Source organism: Portunus trituberculatus, chromosome 25 (genome assembly GCF_017591435.1).
Source record: "Portunus trituberculatus isolate SZX2019 chromosome 25, ASM1759143v1, whole genome shotgun sequence".
NCBI lineage: Eukaryota > Metazoa > Arthropoda > Malacostraca > Decapoda > Portunidae > Portunus > Portunus trituberculatus.
In genome coordinates, this window is record NC_059279.1 from 9,662,219 (window position 1) to 9,680,314 (window position 18,096).

General features: G+C 39.0%; 1 protein-coding gene across 7 annotated transcripts in view; it reads left to right on the forward strand.

Annotated features, from left to right (window-relative positions):
* LOC123508985 (protein C12orf4 homolog) overlaps positions 1–18,096 on the forward strand; it is a 219,796-nt gene that overhangs the window by 96,796 nt on the left and 104,904 nt on the right. For all 7 annotated transcript variants that reach the window (XR_006676067.1, XR_006676063.1, XR_006676062.1 and 4 more), the window contains 2 exons: positions 4,340–4,515; positions 4,793–5,014. Coding sequence is in view for 1 of the 7 variants with exons in the window: in XM_045263089.1 (XP_045119024.1) it covers positions 4,340–4,515; positions 4,793–5,014 (398 nt within the window). In the remaining 6 variants the exon portion in view is untranslated. The remainder of the gene's footprint in view (positions 1–4,339; positions 4,516–4,792; positions 5,015–18,096) is intronic.

The window sequence follows — 18,096 nt, forward strand, 5'->3', positions numbered from 1 at the left end:
TGTGTGTGTGTGTGTGTGTGTGTGTGTGTGTGTGTGTGTGTGTGTGTGTGTGTATCTATGTGTGTGTGTGTGTAATTCACCAAGGTTGCCTACTGGTCACCCAGCCAGTCTTCCCCATTACGGAGCGAGCTCAGAGCTCATAGACTGATCTTCGGGTAGGACTGAGACCACAACACACACTCCACACACTGGGAAAGCGAGGCCACAACCCCTCAAGTTACATTCTGTACCTGTTTACTCCTAGGTGAACAGGGGCTACACATTAAGAGGCTTGCCCATTTGCCTCGCTGCTTTCCAGGATTCAAACCTGGACCCTCTTGATTGTGAGTCGAGCTTGCTAACCACTATACTACGCGGTGTGTGTGTGTGTGTGTGTGTGTGTGTGTGTGTGTGTGTGTGTGTGTGTGTGTGTGTGTGTGTGTGTATTTACCTAGTTATAGTTTTACAGTGCCTGGGCTTTATGCACTGTGGCCCTGTCTCCATATCTACACTTATCCAATCTTACTTTAAAAGTATGCACACTCATTGCAGACACTACTTCTTCATTCAAACTGTTCCACATCTCTATACATCTTTGCGGGAAACTATATTTTTTAACGTCTCAGACATCTTCCCTTTCTCAGCTTTTTACTATGCAATCTTATGCTTCGAATGTCATATTCTTCTCTCAGGATCAGTTTCTCATTATCCACTTGGTCCATTCCGTTGATCAATTTAAAAACTTGTATCAGGTCTTCTCTCTCTCTTCTTTGTTCCAGGGTTGGTAGATCCATAGCCTTTAGTCTCTCCTCATATGTCATCCCTTCAAATTCTGGAACCATTCTTGTAGCCATTTTTTGTAGTCTCTCCAATTTCCTTATGCGTTTCTTTTTATGAGGGTCCCACACTACTGCATATTCCAATCTGGGTCTTATTATAGTACTTATCAATTTCTTCATCATTTCTTTTTCCATGTAGTGAAATGCTACTCCAGTATTCCTTAGCAAATTATGTCTCAAAAAATTCTATCAAAATGGCTTACCGGTTGATTGTTTTCTTCCATCATCACTCTGAAGTCCTTTTCCTTTTTTACTTTCTCCAGTTTGACTCCATCTCCCATCTTATAGATTCCCACGGGTCGTCTTTCACTCTTTCCCATTTCCTTGACATGGCTTTTGTCCACATTGAATTCCATTTCCCACTTTTTACTCTATTCCCAGATCTTATTTAAGTCTTCTTGCAGTATTTCACAATCCTCCTTTTGCTTTATAACTCTGCACAGTTTCGTATCATCTGCAAACAGATTTATGTAGCTGTTCACTCCTGGCATGTCGTTAATATAAATGAGGAAAAGTATTGGTGCCAATACTGATACCTGCGGCACTCCGCTTTCTACTGCTCTCCACTTGGACTTCATATCTTTAACTACCATCCTTATTTCTCTCCCCCTCAAATAATTTTCTATCCATTTCAATGTGCTTCCTTTTAAGCCACCCTTCTCTAACTTCCATAGTAATCTTGCATGTTGCACTTTATCAAACACATTTTTTAAATCTAAATAAATACAGTCAACCCATCCCTCTCTCTATCTTGTACTCTGTCAACTATTCTAGAATAGATACTCAATAAATTAGTTACACACAGCCATCTTTTTCTAAAACCAAATTGGCTATTTGATATTAATTTGTTGTCTTCAAGGAACTCGATCCATTGTTTCTTTATTATTCTTTCACACATCTTGCATATTACACTAGTTAGTGATACCGCTCCTTCCTTCCGCTCTTATATATGGGAACCATCTCAGCTCTTTTCCATTCTACTGGTACTGTTCCATTTTCTATTGAGCATTTTATGATGTTGTATATAGGACTTGCTAATTCTTCCCTACATTCTTTCAGTATTCTGCCCAAGACTTCATCTGGTCCCATTGCCTTCTCTTCATCCAGTTCCTTCATTAACTCTTTTATTTCAAGCTTGGTTACTTTAACCTCTTTCATATAGACGGTCTCTTTATTACCCTGTGGCCTTTCAAATTTGGATTCCTTAGTAAAGACCTGGAATTGTGTATTTATTTACCTAGTTGTATTTACCTAGTTGTAGTTTTACAGGGCCTGGGCTTTATGCTTGTGTGGTCCCGTCTCCATATCTACACTTATCCAATTTTTCTTTAAAACTATGTACACTCTTTGCTGATACCACTTCCTCACTCAAACTATTCCAAGTCTCAACACATCTTTGCGGGAAACTAAATTTTTTAACATCTCTCAGACATCGTCCCTTCTTTAGTTTCTTACTATGCGATCTTGTGCTTCTAAAGTCATATTCTTCTCTCAGGATCAGTTTCTCATTATCCACTTCATCCATTCCGTTAATCAATTTATAAACTTGTATCAGATCCCTCTCTCTTCTCTGCTCCAAGGTTGGTAGATCCATTGCCTTTAGTCTCTCCTCATATGCCATCCCTTTAAATTCTGGAACCATTCTTGTAGCCATTTTTTGTAGTCTCTCTAATTTTCTTATGTGTTTCTTTTTATGGGGAGTCCACACAACTCCTGCATATTCCAATCTAGGTCTTATTTTAGTACTTATCAATTTCTTCATCATTTCCCTGTCCATATAGTGAAATGCTATTCCAATATTCCTTAGCAAATTATACGTCTCTCTGAAAATTCTATCAATTGGTGTGTAATTCACTGTTTGATCTGCTGCAGTCTATGACGAGACAGCCAGACGTTACCCTACGGAACGAGCTCAGAGCTCATTATTTCCGATCTTGGGATAGGTCTGAGACCAGGCACACACCACACACCGGGACAACAAGGTCACAACTCCTCGATTTACATCCCGTACCTACTCACTGCTAGGTGAACAGGGGCTACACGTGAAAGGAGACAGACCCAAATATCTCCAACCGGCCGGGGAATCGAACCCCGGTCATCTGGCTTGTGAAGCCAGCGCTCTAACCATTGAGCTACCGGGCCGTGTGTGTGTGTGTGTGTGTGTGTGTATTTACCTAGTTGTATTTACCTAGTTGTAATTTTACAGGGCCTGGGCTTTATACTCGTGTGGCCCCGTCTCCATATCTACACTTATCCAATCTTACTTTAAAAGTGTGCACACTCATTGCAGACACTACTTCTTCATCTAAACTGTTCCACGTCTCAATACATCTCATGGAAACTATATTTTTAATATCTCTCAGACATCTTCCCTTTCTCAGCTTTTTACTATGCGATCTTGTGCTTCGGATGTCATATTCTTCTCTCAAGATCAGTTTCTCATTATCCTCTTGGTCCATTCCGTTGATCAATTTATAGACTTGTATCAGGTCTCCTCTCTCCCTTCTTTGTTCCAAGGTTGGTAGATCCATAGCCTTTAGTCTCTCCTCATATGTCATCCCTTCAAGTTCTGGGACCATTCTTGTAGCCATTTTTTATAGCCTCTCCAATTTTCTTATGTGTTTCTTTTTATGAGGGGTCCACACTACTCCTGCATATTCCAATCTAGATCTTATTATAGTATTTATCAATTTCTTCATCATTTCTTTGTCCATGTAGTGAAATGCTACTCCAATATTCCTCAGCAAATTATATGTTTCTCTAAAAATTCTATCAATATGGCTTACTGGTTGATTGTTTTCTTCCATCGTCACTCCTAAGTCCTTTTCCTTTTTGACTTTTTCCAGTTCTACACCATGTGTGTGTGTGTGTGTGTGTGTGTGTGTTTGTTTGTTTGTTTGTTTGTTTGTTTGTTTGTCTGTTTGTTTGCTCTAGCATCACCACCAAGATCCCTCCCGCACTCACTATCTCTCACTTCCCCACATTGATGTGGGCTGCGGTGTTGCCTCTGCCACCACCTCTGCTACCACCAGTACCACCTCATCTACTTTTAATTTTCAAATACGTCATATTACTGCCATTCTATATCCATTTGGTTGCATTGTAAAAGAGAGAGGTAAGCAGTTTAGTCTTATTACTGTCAGAGGTAGTCTGTCTGTGATCGAAACAACAACTTTCATTCTCTCCTTCCCATTCCTACATCTCCTCCACCACCAACATAAATTTCTGCCTCATCTACAAATCTTTAAGATGTAGATACCTCATATTACCATAATTTTAGTAGAATGTATTGTGCAGCATAATGATAATAGCAACCCGTCAGTGCCTCAGCCAGCCACTTAGCCACTTGCTAGGGACAGCACCCAGCCCAGCCATCCTCTCACCACTACCATTTCTTTCTATCTGATACCTTTCTCAGATAAGAGATTAAGCATTCATAGATAATATTAAATTGACACTATTCTGTACTCTGATTAAGTTTATAATGAAGAAATAAATGTTATGTTGTATCATCTTCACAGTTAAGCAAGAAGCAAGAAGCTGAAGGGTGTGAGAATGAACTACTGGCAACCATGTACCATTCTTTAGTTCACTCTCCAACAGTGGTCCCTCTTCTGGGTTTAGAGCACTCCTTTGCTAGTACTATGAGTTCCCTTGTAGCCCAACGGGAACATGCTTTGCGGGAGATTAGTGAAAGGTAAATAAGCATTAACTTCATAGCCTCAATAAAATTTCTTGATATGTGGTGCAGTGATTTGCATCACTAGCTCATGATTGAAGCATCTGAGATTCAAGTTTGTTTTTAGGATTGATCCACTGTCATTCCTGATATTTATTGCTTGACATGGTTGTGGGTTCCTCTTTCTGTAACATTATTTTAACCATTATTTGATTGAATTTTAATTGTGTAAAAATTAGGTTATCAAGAAAGAACCTCCAAGAGTGTAAACTTATCACCATTTACATTTTTCTAGACAGACCCAGGAGATGAGTAGCACAGTGAGCAAGGTTGGAGTGCATCTCACAGATGATGATGTCAATAACTTGGCAGCACAACATCTAGAAGACTCTCAGCTGCTTGAGGTCCAATGGGACTCAACCATTTCAGTCTTAAGGGAAAACCAAAAGCGTGAGTTTAAGACTTTTGTGGAAGAGTCTTTTGCTGGAAGAGAAGTCACCACACCAGTTACCCCAAAGTAAGTGGTTTATTACAACAAAATAATTTGAAATTTATAATGCAGAACAAGGATTAACCCCTAAAGGACAGGAATATTCCAAGCAAACATCCCTTCCAGCTGAATAGTTTTGACAATGTAGCAAAAATGTCATTTTTTATCACCAATTTCTCAGTTTATGCCTTGGTGATGAAAACATAATAGCATTTGACATTAATCTTTCTTCTTCAATCTCTTGCAAATTCCAGCTATGTAAGACTCTGTCTCAACTGTGAATTGATGACAAAGGAAAAAAAATGGAATAAAAGCCTAATAGGTTAACTTAAATCATACACACTTACTAGGATCTGAGGCAGTAGCTGCTAATTAGTGTAAGCTAGAGATCAGTGAAGGCTTTCTCCAAATCCAACTTCAACTTAGCTGATTATGCTGGTATGGTGGTAGGAGCAAGGTCCTAGGACATGCCACATGGTTATATTATGCAGGTTTGGGTATGTTAGTGAGAGAGTGGTGCCATATGAGGCAAGTGAGAGTGGATAAGACTTGAGCATTTATTTACTTTTATATTCCTACACAAATTACATGTGATGTGCCGTAAACCCATTGGGTGCTAATTTCCCTATAAAGTGCTTATATTGTAATAAACAAACTATCATAATATGTACAGGTAACTTTCAATTTACGCGATAGATGCGTTCCAAGAGGCATCGCTTATATCAAAATTCGTGTAAAACAAACTTATAATTCTCATAAGAAACAATGGATAATAGGGGAGATGCAGGATGTGGTCCAAAAAAATTCATACAAAATACTCTATTTATTTGGCTAAATTAACATGTTTTTATTATTTACCATTCTAAATACTAGAGGTGTATTTAAAGTAAAGAGAAAAGCAATAAATAATAAGGGAAGGCAAAAAATAATAAGAGAAAACAACAAAACAAAGAATATGTAAACGCAACACTCACTGCGTCACTGCCTTCACCACTCACACCATAGTCAGTCACCATCTTTGTCTGAGCTTTTCCACTTTATCAAAAATCCACTTATCAAAAATAACCCCACAGTATAAAAGTAAACACTAGTAAAAAAATAAACGCAGTACACCAATGTTTCCACCCCTCACAAGCGCTCGCTGTCCACTCTCTGGCGCGCAGTTTGAAATTGTGTCTGGTGCTCAGTTTGAAAATGTGGTTGGGCCAAATCACGTATAAGCAAACCGATCGCGCAAATTTAATTAATTATAATATTTTTTCGGTCACGTATTAACAAAATCGGGTAAATTAAACACGTAAATGAAGAGTTACCTGTATACATAAATACATACACTGTTGTACTATGTATCATCATATTTATGATAGACTCTAGGTGATGTGGTGTCTGGTGAAATGGTGAAATAAAGTAACTTTTTGTTAGTTGTTTGCAAGCTTTGCTTCACTCACCTATATCTCTCAGTCACTCAGTCATGAATGCCAATATCAATAATTCTGTATACAGACTAAAGGGAGTTGTATTGCTGCTGTCATGCAAGAAAAATATAATTGTCATGGATGATGTACATGAGTGAAACACAGTCTAGTTGCATATCATTTCTTTCCGGTAAAACCATTTTCGAGACTTGAAAGAGTAATTTCTAACTTTCCCAATAGTATTTTCAATAAGAGATGTTTTGGATTATATTTATTCCTATGTGGAATGAAAGTTACTGGCCGCTTATCATTATCCTCATGTGAGGAATTATTATTTGTTATTACACATACTAGTACCCAGAATTATTAATTGTATATAAAAATGGATTTTACATTAAAAATCCTATTTTTCCCTGTAGCCCAGTGTTATTCACTAATTTTTGCAAGGGAGCCACTTGGGTTAAACACATTCATTGAGAGAGCCGCAGCTAGTGCAAGCTAGCATAACTCAACTAAATTAAGTAGTACTGTGCTGCTAGTGCAATATAGTAAATAAGATAAATTAGACATGGTAATATTAGCCTATATATCTTGTTATTAAGAGAAAAATAAAGACCAAACTTATTTAATGCTATGATGAGTGGAAGTGTGCTTTTTTGTTTTTATTCATTTATTTATTTATTTTTCGAGAGCTGTAAATTGAGTTATCGCAAGCTGCCAGCGGCTCGCGAGCCGCGCAATGAATACCACTGCTGTAGCCAATACTATGGTTTGCAGGACAGTAAGATTTAGAAACAGACATCATGGTGAGAAGATATTCATAGGCCAAAAAATAATTGTACAGGGATTTGAGATAAAACCTGCTAAAGGCACTTCAAATGTAGATTCAACCTGCTCTTTTGGTTGCATCAACTGTAGATGCCATCTGACCTTTGGGAGTTATATATGATGAATACTGGAGGATATAGTCTTTGTCCTTTGTTTCACCTAAGTGAGTAGCCAAGTGTTCTGGATGTGAAAAGCTGCTTTACATAAAACCTTGATTATGCAAGAGGCAACTTTTCTTCTGTTTTATTAAGCCACAGTAGACAAAGATTGAGTTATAAAAATTCATATTACGTTGACCATACACATATGCATGAATGTATACACACAAACGCGCGCGCGCGCCAGCGTCGAGAGAGGAAGTCCTGAGGACCGGGGAAGGGGAGAAATTACCTATGGTGTTTACAGGAACTGGGTACAGTTAGTGTCCTGTTAGTGTCCTACTCTCGAAAAGTACAAAAAAGTGGGCCATTTTCAAGTGAAAATGGAGAGTGGTCCCTAGTCGAAGAGTGTCGGCGGTGTTTTGTTTTGTTTTGGCCGAAACAGCTGGAGATAGAAATCATGCAATCTACGCCTAGAAATTTGAGAGACTTCGAGGGGTTCGTGACCACTCCAAGTGGACTAGATAAATTAGACATGGATTCCAGAATTCAGGCATTAGAAAGTAAGTTTCTAAATATTAGATCCATAGAAGAAAAATTAGATAGAGTCATAGCAGAGAACAATACCTTAAAAAAAGAAATCTATATGTTAACGAGAGAGAATAAAGAGCTATTGAAGGAGAAAGTGGAAATGGAGAAAGAAAATCAACATCTAAGGAAACAATGTGACGAGATGAAGGCTAAACTCCTCGAAATGGAAAAGAAAATATCCGAAAGAGACTTGGGGAAGGAGGAATGCCTTAACCTAATTGATGCCAAAGTGAAGGAAGTGAAACATGACCACCAAGAAGTACAAAAGTCCTTTAAGGAGATAATGAAAAAGCAAGAAGAAGAAAATAAAGCGATTACACAGAGTGAAATGGTAAAGGCATTGAAGGAAAATGAGTATGTACAGTACCCTCCCGAGTTTAGCGCTATCCGAGTTTCGCGATCCTTGAGTTTGGCGCTTAGTCCTAAATTCTTACCATCCCGAGTTTGGCGCTGTATCGCCCCGAGTTTCGCGCTGCTTTGACAAGTATCGGTCACTTTTACTTCCGGGCGGCGTCACGTATGCTGCCCCAAGACTCCTGCAGTTGGCTGACTGAGCTGACCACGTGTGCACGCATCCTTAGCCCTCTTCCACCAGCATCTTGATAGTTCTTATATGCCACTGAGCACTGCACCACAGGTTGGAGCCCTGCATAACTCACGAGCAATGCATCAGACAGGTGAGGCAAGCTCCCATACAGTGTTGCCAGCACCAGGTAGACCCAAGGAAATTATGACAGCACAGAATTTCTTTCGTAATTTTGATATCAAGAAAGCTGTGGACTTAATGGTGGAATGCTGGAACTTTGTCAATGCTGCTACAGTGAAACACGGTTGGAGGAGAGTTTTCCCGTGGATCAAGGCAGAAACGAGTAGCGGTGCCCGTGAGCTCAGCACAACACAGGAGAGACAGAGTGTAGCGGCCGCTATGGGCTCACTGCTTCAGCTGGCCAAAACATTACCCATCAGTGGGTATGACATTGTCAGTGCTGCTGACATAGAAAATCTTATTGGAGAGAGAGTCGCCGAACCTAGTGCGGAAGACATGCTTGAAAAGGAGCACGAGGAAGAAGAAAAAGAAGAGGAAAAGGAAAATGAAGATGAGCCAACTGTTTACCAATTAACAGAAATATTTGCAATTACAGAAAAATTAAAGGAGGTCATTTGCAATTTTGATTCAAATTCTGACCGACGTGTGACATGTATCCACGCAGTTCAAAAGGGATTAAATAAATACAAACAGATGTACGAAGCACGAATGAAAAAACGACAACAGGCCTTGATCACAAGATACTTCAGTAACCGTGACAAGCGAGAAGACACACCACCTGCTGTTGTTGCTGAGAAGGATGATGATGGTGATGAGCTGCTGGTCGACGATAATGTAGCCCCCGTGGATTTGGGCAACGAATTTGAAGGCTTTGCGCTAGCGGACCATGCCCCAGAGTGAGATTATGTGCTGTTAGAGTTCTTATTATTTCTTTTCTCTTTTTGTTCTTTTCAATAAAGTGTGTATCCCAGTTTTTTTCGTCTTAACAAGAGCATTCTTCACTGAAACTGAATACACCCACCAATTTATTGGTATTTTGAAATAAGGGAGTAAAGTGGGGAGGAAAAAAAATCAGCTTCGTCCCGGGCCAGAATGAATAAGCGTTTTTACATTGTTTTCAATACCCCGAGTTTAGCGATCCTCGAGTTTGGCACTATATCTTAAGAAGAAAGCAAGCGCTAAACTCGGGAGGGTACTGTAGTGAGAGATATTGCTGAAAAGAAAAAATGCATGATCATAATGGGTTTGAGGGAGGAAACTAACAGGAACTGGCAAGATAGGAGGGATAAGGAAAATGACAGGATTAAGTTTTTACTAAATAAGATCTCCGAGGAGGAAGAATGCTTATATGCTGAGGTAGAGGAAAGTGTGAGACTAGGAGCTTTTGAAGAAGGCAAGAGTAGACTATTAAAATTGAAGTTAAAGTCTGAGGTGGCAGCCGAGGTCTTGCTGAGGAGGGCCTGGAAACTTAAAGACTACGAGGAAACCAAAACAATTTACATAAGAAGAAATATGACACAGGATGAACGAATGAAAATGAAAGTGCTTGTAACTGAAGTGAGAGAGAAGAATGAGGAAAGAACCGAGGAGGAAAAGACCAAGTTTTTTTTGGAGGATGAGAAATGGGAGGCTGAAGAAGTGGTGGATAAAACAGACGGAATAGACATTATACTGACTGAAACATGGAAGAAAGAGATCAGGAATGGAAATCAAGTGACATACACAAATAAAGATGGATTTCTGTCTAAGAGGCTAGAATGTATGGATTACCTAAGAAACAATTAACCGGACATAATGTGTGTGGTGAAAACAAAGTTAAGGCCTGAAATAAAGCTAGATTGGTTTGATGTAAAACACTACAAAGTATGGAAAAATGATAGAAAGAATAAAAGAGGTGGTGGTATAATGGTTTTTACTAAGAAGGATCTGATAGTGAAGGAGGTGAACTTTAGTAAGGGAAATGAAGAAGTGATAAGTATGCTTATAACAGATGGTAAGAGGGACATTAATATTATACGAGTAACAGTATACATACCACCCAGAACCAATGCTTGGAACTATGAACAGTATCAAATGGTGATGAGAAATACTCTAGACAGAATGAAGCAGGAACTCATCAGAAAGGATAGAGTGATGATAGTCGGGACTTTAATTGTAAGGAAATAGTGTGGGAAGACTACGAAGTGGTGAATGGTGGTGAGTGGGCAGAGGAATTGTTAAATGTAGTAACAAATAACTTGATGACACAGTGGGTGAGATCACCAACAAGGTGCAGGGGACAGGATGTTGCAGCAAGGTTGGATTTGGTATTTACCAGGGGATCTCTAAAAGAGGAAATTGAACATGAATGTCCCTTGGGGAAAAGCGATCATGATGTCCTAAGTTTTGAGCTGGATACGGAATTAAGCACGAAAAGATTGTGGAGCACATGGAGGAAAAATTAAATTATGTTAGGGCAAATTATAACCATATAAGAGAGTTCTTTAATGAAATTGACTGGTCTGTGGTATACCAGGAAGGGGATATGCAATTGAAATACGATAAATTTATGGATTTATATAACTCTGCTGTGAAAAGTTTGTGCCATATCACAGAAAGAGGACTTTAAATAATAAACAGTGGTTTAATAGAAATTGTGAAGAAGCAAAAAGAACAAAGAAAAGGCAAAGAAACTTAAGAAAACAGTGATGTATTATCAAGAGAAGCCTACAAAACAAGGAATAGATATGTTGAAGTAAGGAGAACAGCACAGAAGGAATATGAACAGAGGTGGTGGAAAACTGTGATAGTGACCCAAAATGTTTTACAAATTCATAAATGGAAAACTAAATAAAAGGGAGGCAATAGAAAAGGTAAAAGATGGGAAGAAGTATATGAGGATGCTAGAGATATAGCTGAAATTTTGAACGACAACTTTTGCAAAGTGTTTACAAAGGAGGAGCATTTTACAGGAGGAAGGCCTACGGAAATAAAGCAAATGCAGGACATCATGGTTACTAAGAAGATATAAGGAAAATTATAAGCAACTTGGATATTAATAAATCAATGGGGCCTGATGGCATATCTGGGAGGTTGCTAAAAGAATGTAAAGATCAATTGTTGAACCCATATTTGATATTGTGGAAACCTCCATACGAACAGGAATAGTCCCGAAAGAGTGGAAAAGAGCTGACATTGTGCCTATATATAAGAATGGTAGTAGAATGGAACCTTTAAATTATAGACCAGTATCGTTGACTAGTATATTGTGCAAGGTATGTGAAGAAGTAATTAAAGCAAAGTGGAGTGAGTATCTAGAAAGTGAAAACATTCTGAGTGAAAGGCAGTTTGGTTTCAGAAAAGGAAGATTGTGCATATCCAATTTATTATGTTTTTATTCAAGAGTGACTGACATACTACAACATAGAGAGGGATGGGTGGATGCTATTTATCTGGACTTGAGAAAGGCCTTTGATAAAGTGCCACACAATAGACTGATGTGGAAACTAAAGAAGACTGGAGGAGTAAGTGATAAACTAACAAAATGGATGGAAAATTATTTAGTGGGAAAGGAAATGCAAACAGTGGTGAAAGGAAAGAAGTCAGAGTGGAAAAAGGTAACCAGTGGAGTTCCACAAGGGTCAGTACTAAAATTATGCGGAGAGTAAAGAATGTGGAAGATTGTAACAAGTTACAGGAAGATCGAAAGTTAGAAAAAAGCCCACTTGAGCACTGGCTCTCCAAAGAGTACAAAAAGTGCCAAAATCGTCAGCCAGAATTAAGGGAGCAAATGCCTCGATACCTCCCTCTTAAAAGAAGACAAGTTGTAGGAATTCGGATATACAGATACAGGGAGGGAGTTCCAGAGTTTACCAGTGAAAGAGATGAATGATTGAGCGTACTGGTTAACTCTTGCATTAGAGAGTTGGACAGAATAAGGATGAGAGGAAGAAGAAAGCCTTGTGCAGCGTGGCCACAGGAGGAGGGGAGGCATGCAGTTAGCAAGATCAGTAGAACAGTTACCATGAAAATAGCGATAAAATATAGAAAGGGATGCAACATTTTGGCGGTGAGAAAGAGACTGAAGACAGTTAGTCAGAGGAGGGGAGTTCATGAGACGAAGAGCTTTCGATTCCACTCTATCAAGCAAAGCTGTGTGACTGGAATCCCCCCAAACATGCGAAGAGTACTCCATACAGGGACGGATAAGGCCGTTATACAGAGTAAGCAGTTGGAGGGGCGAGAAAAACTGGCGGAGACGCCTCAGAACACCTAATTTCATAGAAGCTGTTTTAGCAAGAGATGAGATGTGAAGTTTCCAGTTAAGATTATGAGCAAAGAACAGACCGAGGATATTCATTGTGGAAGAGAGAGACAGTTGAGTGTCACTGAAGAAGACGGGATAGTTGTCTGGAAGGTTGTGTCGAGTTGATAGATGGAGGAATTGAGTTTTTGAGGCATTGAAAACTACTAGATTTTCTCTGCCCCAATCGGAAATTTTAGAAAGATCGGAAGTCAGGCGTTCCGTGGCGTCCCCGCGTGATCTGTTAATTTCCTGAAGGGTTGGACGTCTCTGAAAGAACGTGGAAAGATGTAGGGTGGTATCATCAGCGTAGGAATGGATAGGGCAAGAAGTTTGGTTAAGAAGGTCATTAATGAATAATAGAAAGAGAGTGGGTGACAGGACAGAACCCTGAGGAACACCACTATTAATAGGTTTAGGAGAAGAACAGTAGCCGTCTACCACAGCAGCAATAGAGCGGTCAGAAAGAAAACATGAGATAAAGTTGAAGAGAGAGGATAGAAGCCGTAAGAGGGCAGTTTTGAAATCAAAACTTTATGCCAGACTCTATCAAAAGCTTTTGATATGTCTAACGCAACAGCAATAGTTTCACCGAAATCTCTAAAAGAGGATGACCAAGACTCAGTAAGGAAAGCCAGAAGATCACTAGTAGAGTGACCTTGACGGAAGCCATACTGGCGATCAGACAGAAGATTGTGAAGTGACAGATGTTTGAGAATCTTCCTATTCAGGATAGATTCAAAAACTTTAGACAAGCAGGAGATTAAAGCTATAGGACGGTAGTATGAGGGGTTAGAACGGTCACCCTTTTTAGGAACAGGCTGAATGTAGGCGAACTTCCAGCAGGAAGGAAAGGTACAAGTCGATAGACAAAGTTGAAAGAGTTTGGCCAGGCAAGGTGCAAGCACACAAGCACAGTTTTTGAGAACAATAGGAGGGACCCCATCAGGTCCATAAGCCTTCCGAGGGTTTAGGCCAGCAAGGGCATGGAAAACATCATTACGAAGAATTTTGATTGTAGACATGAAATAATCAGAGGGAGGAGGAGAGGAGGACAAGCCCAGAATCGTCCAAGGTGGAGTTGTGAGCAAAGGTTTGAGAAAAGAGTTCAGCTTTAGAGACAGAAGAGATGGCAGTGGTGCCATCAGGATGAAATAAAGGAGGGAAAGATGAAGAAGTGAAGTTATTTGAGATGTTTTTGGCTAGATGCCAGAAGTCACGAGGAGAGTTTGAGTTTGAAAGATTTTGACATTTCCTATTTATGAAAGAGTGTTTGGCAAGTTGAAGAGTGGAGTAAAGAGTGGCAGATGGAATTTAATATAAACAAGAGCCATGTTATGAAAATGGGAAGAAGTAGATACACACCATACAGGGATTACAGGCTGGGTGATGAGAAAATTGAAGAGACCAATGAGGAGAAAGACCTAGGAGTAACTGTGCAAAACACTTTGTCACTAGAGAAACACATTAACAAGATATTTTGGAAAACATATATCATGCTTCAAAATATTGGTCTTACATGATGAAGATACTATGCACTTTAATAAGACCCTAGTTAGAATATGCAGCTTGCGTCTGGTCACTGCATATGAAGAAAAATGTGAAGAAGGTGGAAAGCGTACAGAGGCTGGCAACAAGGATGGTACCAGGACTCAGGGAGTTAGACTATGAGGAAAGGCTGAGGGAACTAAGGCTGACCACATTAAAAGAGAGAAGAACAAGGGGAGACATGATAACTATGTATAAATTGGTGAACAAGATTGACATATTGGACAGAGAGTTGATAAAGGTGACCACAAGTAATCATCTCTGAGGACATGGACAAAAACCAATAAAAGACATCTGTCTAAATGACGTGATAAAGTACAGTTTCCCGCATCGTAGTATTGATAAGTGGAATAAACTGAGCAGTGATGTCGTTGATGCAGTGTGTGTCAATCAGATGAAAGAGAGATATGACAGGAGTGGCCAAAGAGGCAGGACACAGAGAGCTTAGCTCGGGCCCTGTAATACACTAATAGGTAAATACACACACACACACACACATCTGTTTGCAGATGATACAAAACTGTGCAGAGGTATAAAGCAAAAACAGGATTGTGAAATACTGCAAGAAGACCTAAATAAGATCTGGGAATGGAGTAAAAAGTGGGAAATGGAATTCAATGTGAACAAAAGCCATGTCATGGAAATGGGAAAGAGTGAAAGACGACCCGTGGGAATCTAGAAGATGGGAGATGGAGTAGAACTGGAGAAAGTAAAAAAAGGAAAAGGACTTAGGAGTGACGATGGAAGAAAACAATCAACCAGTAAGCCATATTGATAGGATTTTTAGAGAAACATATAATTTGCTAAGGAATATTGGAGTAGCATTTCACTACATGGACAAAGAAATGATGAAGAAATTGATAAGTACTATAATAAGACCCAGATTGGAATATGCAGGAGTAGTGTGGACCCCTCATAAAAAGAAATCATCTCCGAGGACATGGAAAAAAACTAATAAAAGACATCTGTCTAAATGACTTGAGAAAGTACAGTTTCCTGCATCGTAGTATTGATAAGTGGAATAAACTGAGCAGTGATGTCGTTGATGCGGTATGTGTTAATCAGATGAAAGAGAGATATGATAGGAGTAGACAAGGAGACAGGACACAGAGAGCTTAGCTCGGGCCCTGTAATACACAAATACGTAAATACAATTAGGTAAATACACACACACACACACATTTAATACAAGTTTATAAATTGATAAACGGAATGGACCAAGTGGACAATGAGTATCTGATCCTGAGAGAAAAATATGCCAGTCCAAGCACAAGATTGCATAGTAAGAAGCTGAGGAAGGGAAGATGTGTAAGAGATATTAAAAAGTATAGTTTCCCACAAAGATGTGTTGAGACGTGGAACAGTTTGAATGAAGAAATAGTGTCTGCAACGGGTGTGCATAGTTTTAAAGTAAGATTGGATAAGTGTAGATATGGAGACGGGGCCACACGAGCATAAAGCCCAGGCCCTGTAAAACTACAACTAGGTAGGTAAATACACACACACACATGAAACGCGGTCGAGGAAGGATGCAATACCGTCGCTCCCGAGAATCAGCTGATCTTCACTACCTTTGTTTGGGTTTGCAGTGGCCTGGGCGATTAGTTTGGACTCGTTTTTTTTTTTCATGAATACAGTGTTACAAAATCATGAGTGAGAAAGAGATTCCATCTAAATGCAGGTATGAGACACGGGAAAGAATGAAAGCTGATGATGACTATGTTGGTGAGGGAGGAAGAGCATTCGAAGGCTTTGATACTGCGCATACTTCACTATTTGATAGAGTGTTGACTATGGAATGTAAATTAGATAAATTGATAAAGGAGAGTATGGAAATGAAAGAGAATAAAGAACAGGATAAAGAGCTCCAGAAATTAAAAGAAAGGATAAAAAGAGTGGAAGAAAACAAACTAGGCTAAGAACCGAAAATGAGGATTTAAAAGTGCAAATAGCTAACTATAAGAAATTGATGGAAGAAGGATTCAGTAAAGCTGAGAAAGAAAAAGAGAAGCTGAAAGATCTAGTTAACAAAGAAGAGGAAAGAGTACAAGACGTGATTAAAAAAGAAGTACAGGCATGGAGTATCCAAGATAAGAAAGACAAGAAATCGTTTCAGGAAGTATTTCAAGAACAGTTAAAAGAAAGAGATGAAAATATGACAAACAAAATGATAGGAGTCCTCAAGAAAAAAGAAAATTTGGTAAGAGAAATTGTGGAAAAAAAAGTGTAATTGTTTTTGGACTGAAAGAAAAAACTTAAATATAGCCCAAGAAGGGAAAAACACAAAATGAAATCAGTAAAAGACCTACTAAAACATCTAAATGATGAAGATAGACAGAACTTAGAAGAGGAAGTAGAAGAAGTCCATAGAATGGGACCATATCAAGAAGGAACAGTGAGACCAATTAAGATATTACTAAAATCACAAGCAGCAGCATAAGAAGTACTATATAGAAAAACAAAACTCAGAGAAACAGATGATTGCAAAGATATATGTATAAAGAAAAATAGAAATGAGGAGGAAAGGAAGAGACACAATGAATTGGTGGCAGAAGCAAGAAAAAAAATAATGAAAGGTCAGAGGAGGAGAAGAAGGCATTTTTTTGGAGAATTATAGGAGACAGGATAAGGAAATGGTATATAAAAGAGAAGGAAGAGAAAAAAATGGAGCAAGTTTAACTAAAAATGATAAGAACAAAAGATTAAAAATGATGTATACAAACATAGATAGGATTTTATCTAGTAAATTAGAATTAAGAGATTACATAAAGAAAGAAGAACCAGATATTGTATGCCTGGTGAAACAAAGTTAAATGAAGCAATGAAAATAGACATAGATAAAAGGTATAATATATGGAGTAGAGACAGAGTGGGTAAAGGAGGAGGAGGAGTCATGATGATGTTAAGGAAGGAGATAGTGGTAAATCAACTAGAGTTTGGGGAAGGAAATTCAGAAATACTGTATATTAATTCAATGGGTGAGATGTATCATGAAGAGTAGATATAAGGTGACGAGTGCGTCATATTTCTTTTCTGAGCTTTCTTCAGATCAGTTGTTCCGATAGTGTGTTGGATACCAACTAACAGCTGTATGCTGTCCTTGAAATGAGTACTATCCTTGTCTCCAAATCACTAAAGATAAGCTACATGGATGCCTTCTGTCTAAAATTAAATGGATAGACTGTTCTCTCTCTCTCTCTCTCTCTCTCTCTCTCTCTCTCTCTCTCTCTCTCTCTCTCTCTCTCTCTCTCTCTCTCTCTCTCTCTCTCTCTCTATCTCTCTCTATATAAGATAAGTTACATGCGTGTCTTGTAACATTGTGAAAAACACACAAGGAAACTAGAGAAAGTACAGAGGGCTGCAACAAAATGGTGCCTGACTTAAGAGATTTGACTTATGAAGACAGACTGAACAGAATGCAACTTCCGACCCTGGAAAACAGAAGAGAAAGGGGAGACCTGATAGCAATATACAGAGTGATGATTGGCATGGAAAAAATGGATAGGGAAGATCTGTGTATGTGGAATGAAAGAATGTCGAGAGGGCATGGGAAAAACTAAAATGGCCACTTATAGGAGAGATGTGAAAAATATAGCTTCCTCATAGAAGGGTGGAAGCATGGAATAGTTTAGACGTGGAAGTGGTCAACAAGGAATATTCATGATTTTAAGAAAAAGCTGGACATTAGTAGATATGGAGATGGGACAGACGAGCATAGCTCTTTTCCGTATGTTACAATTAGGTAAATTAGGTAAATACACACACACACACACACACACACACACACACACACACACACA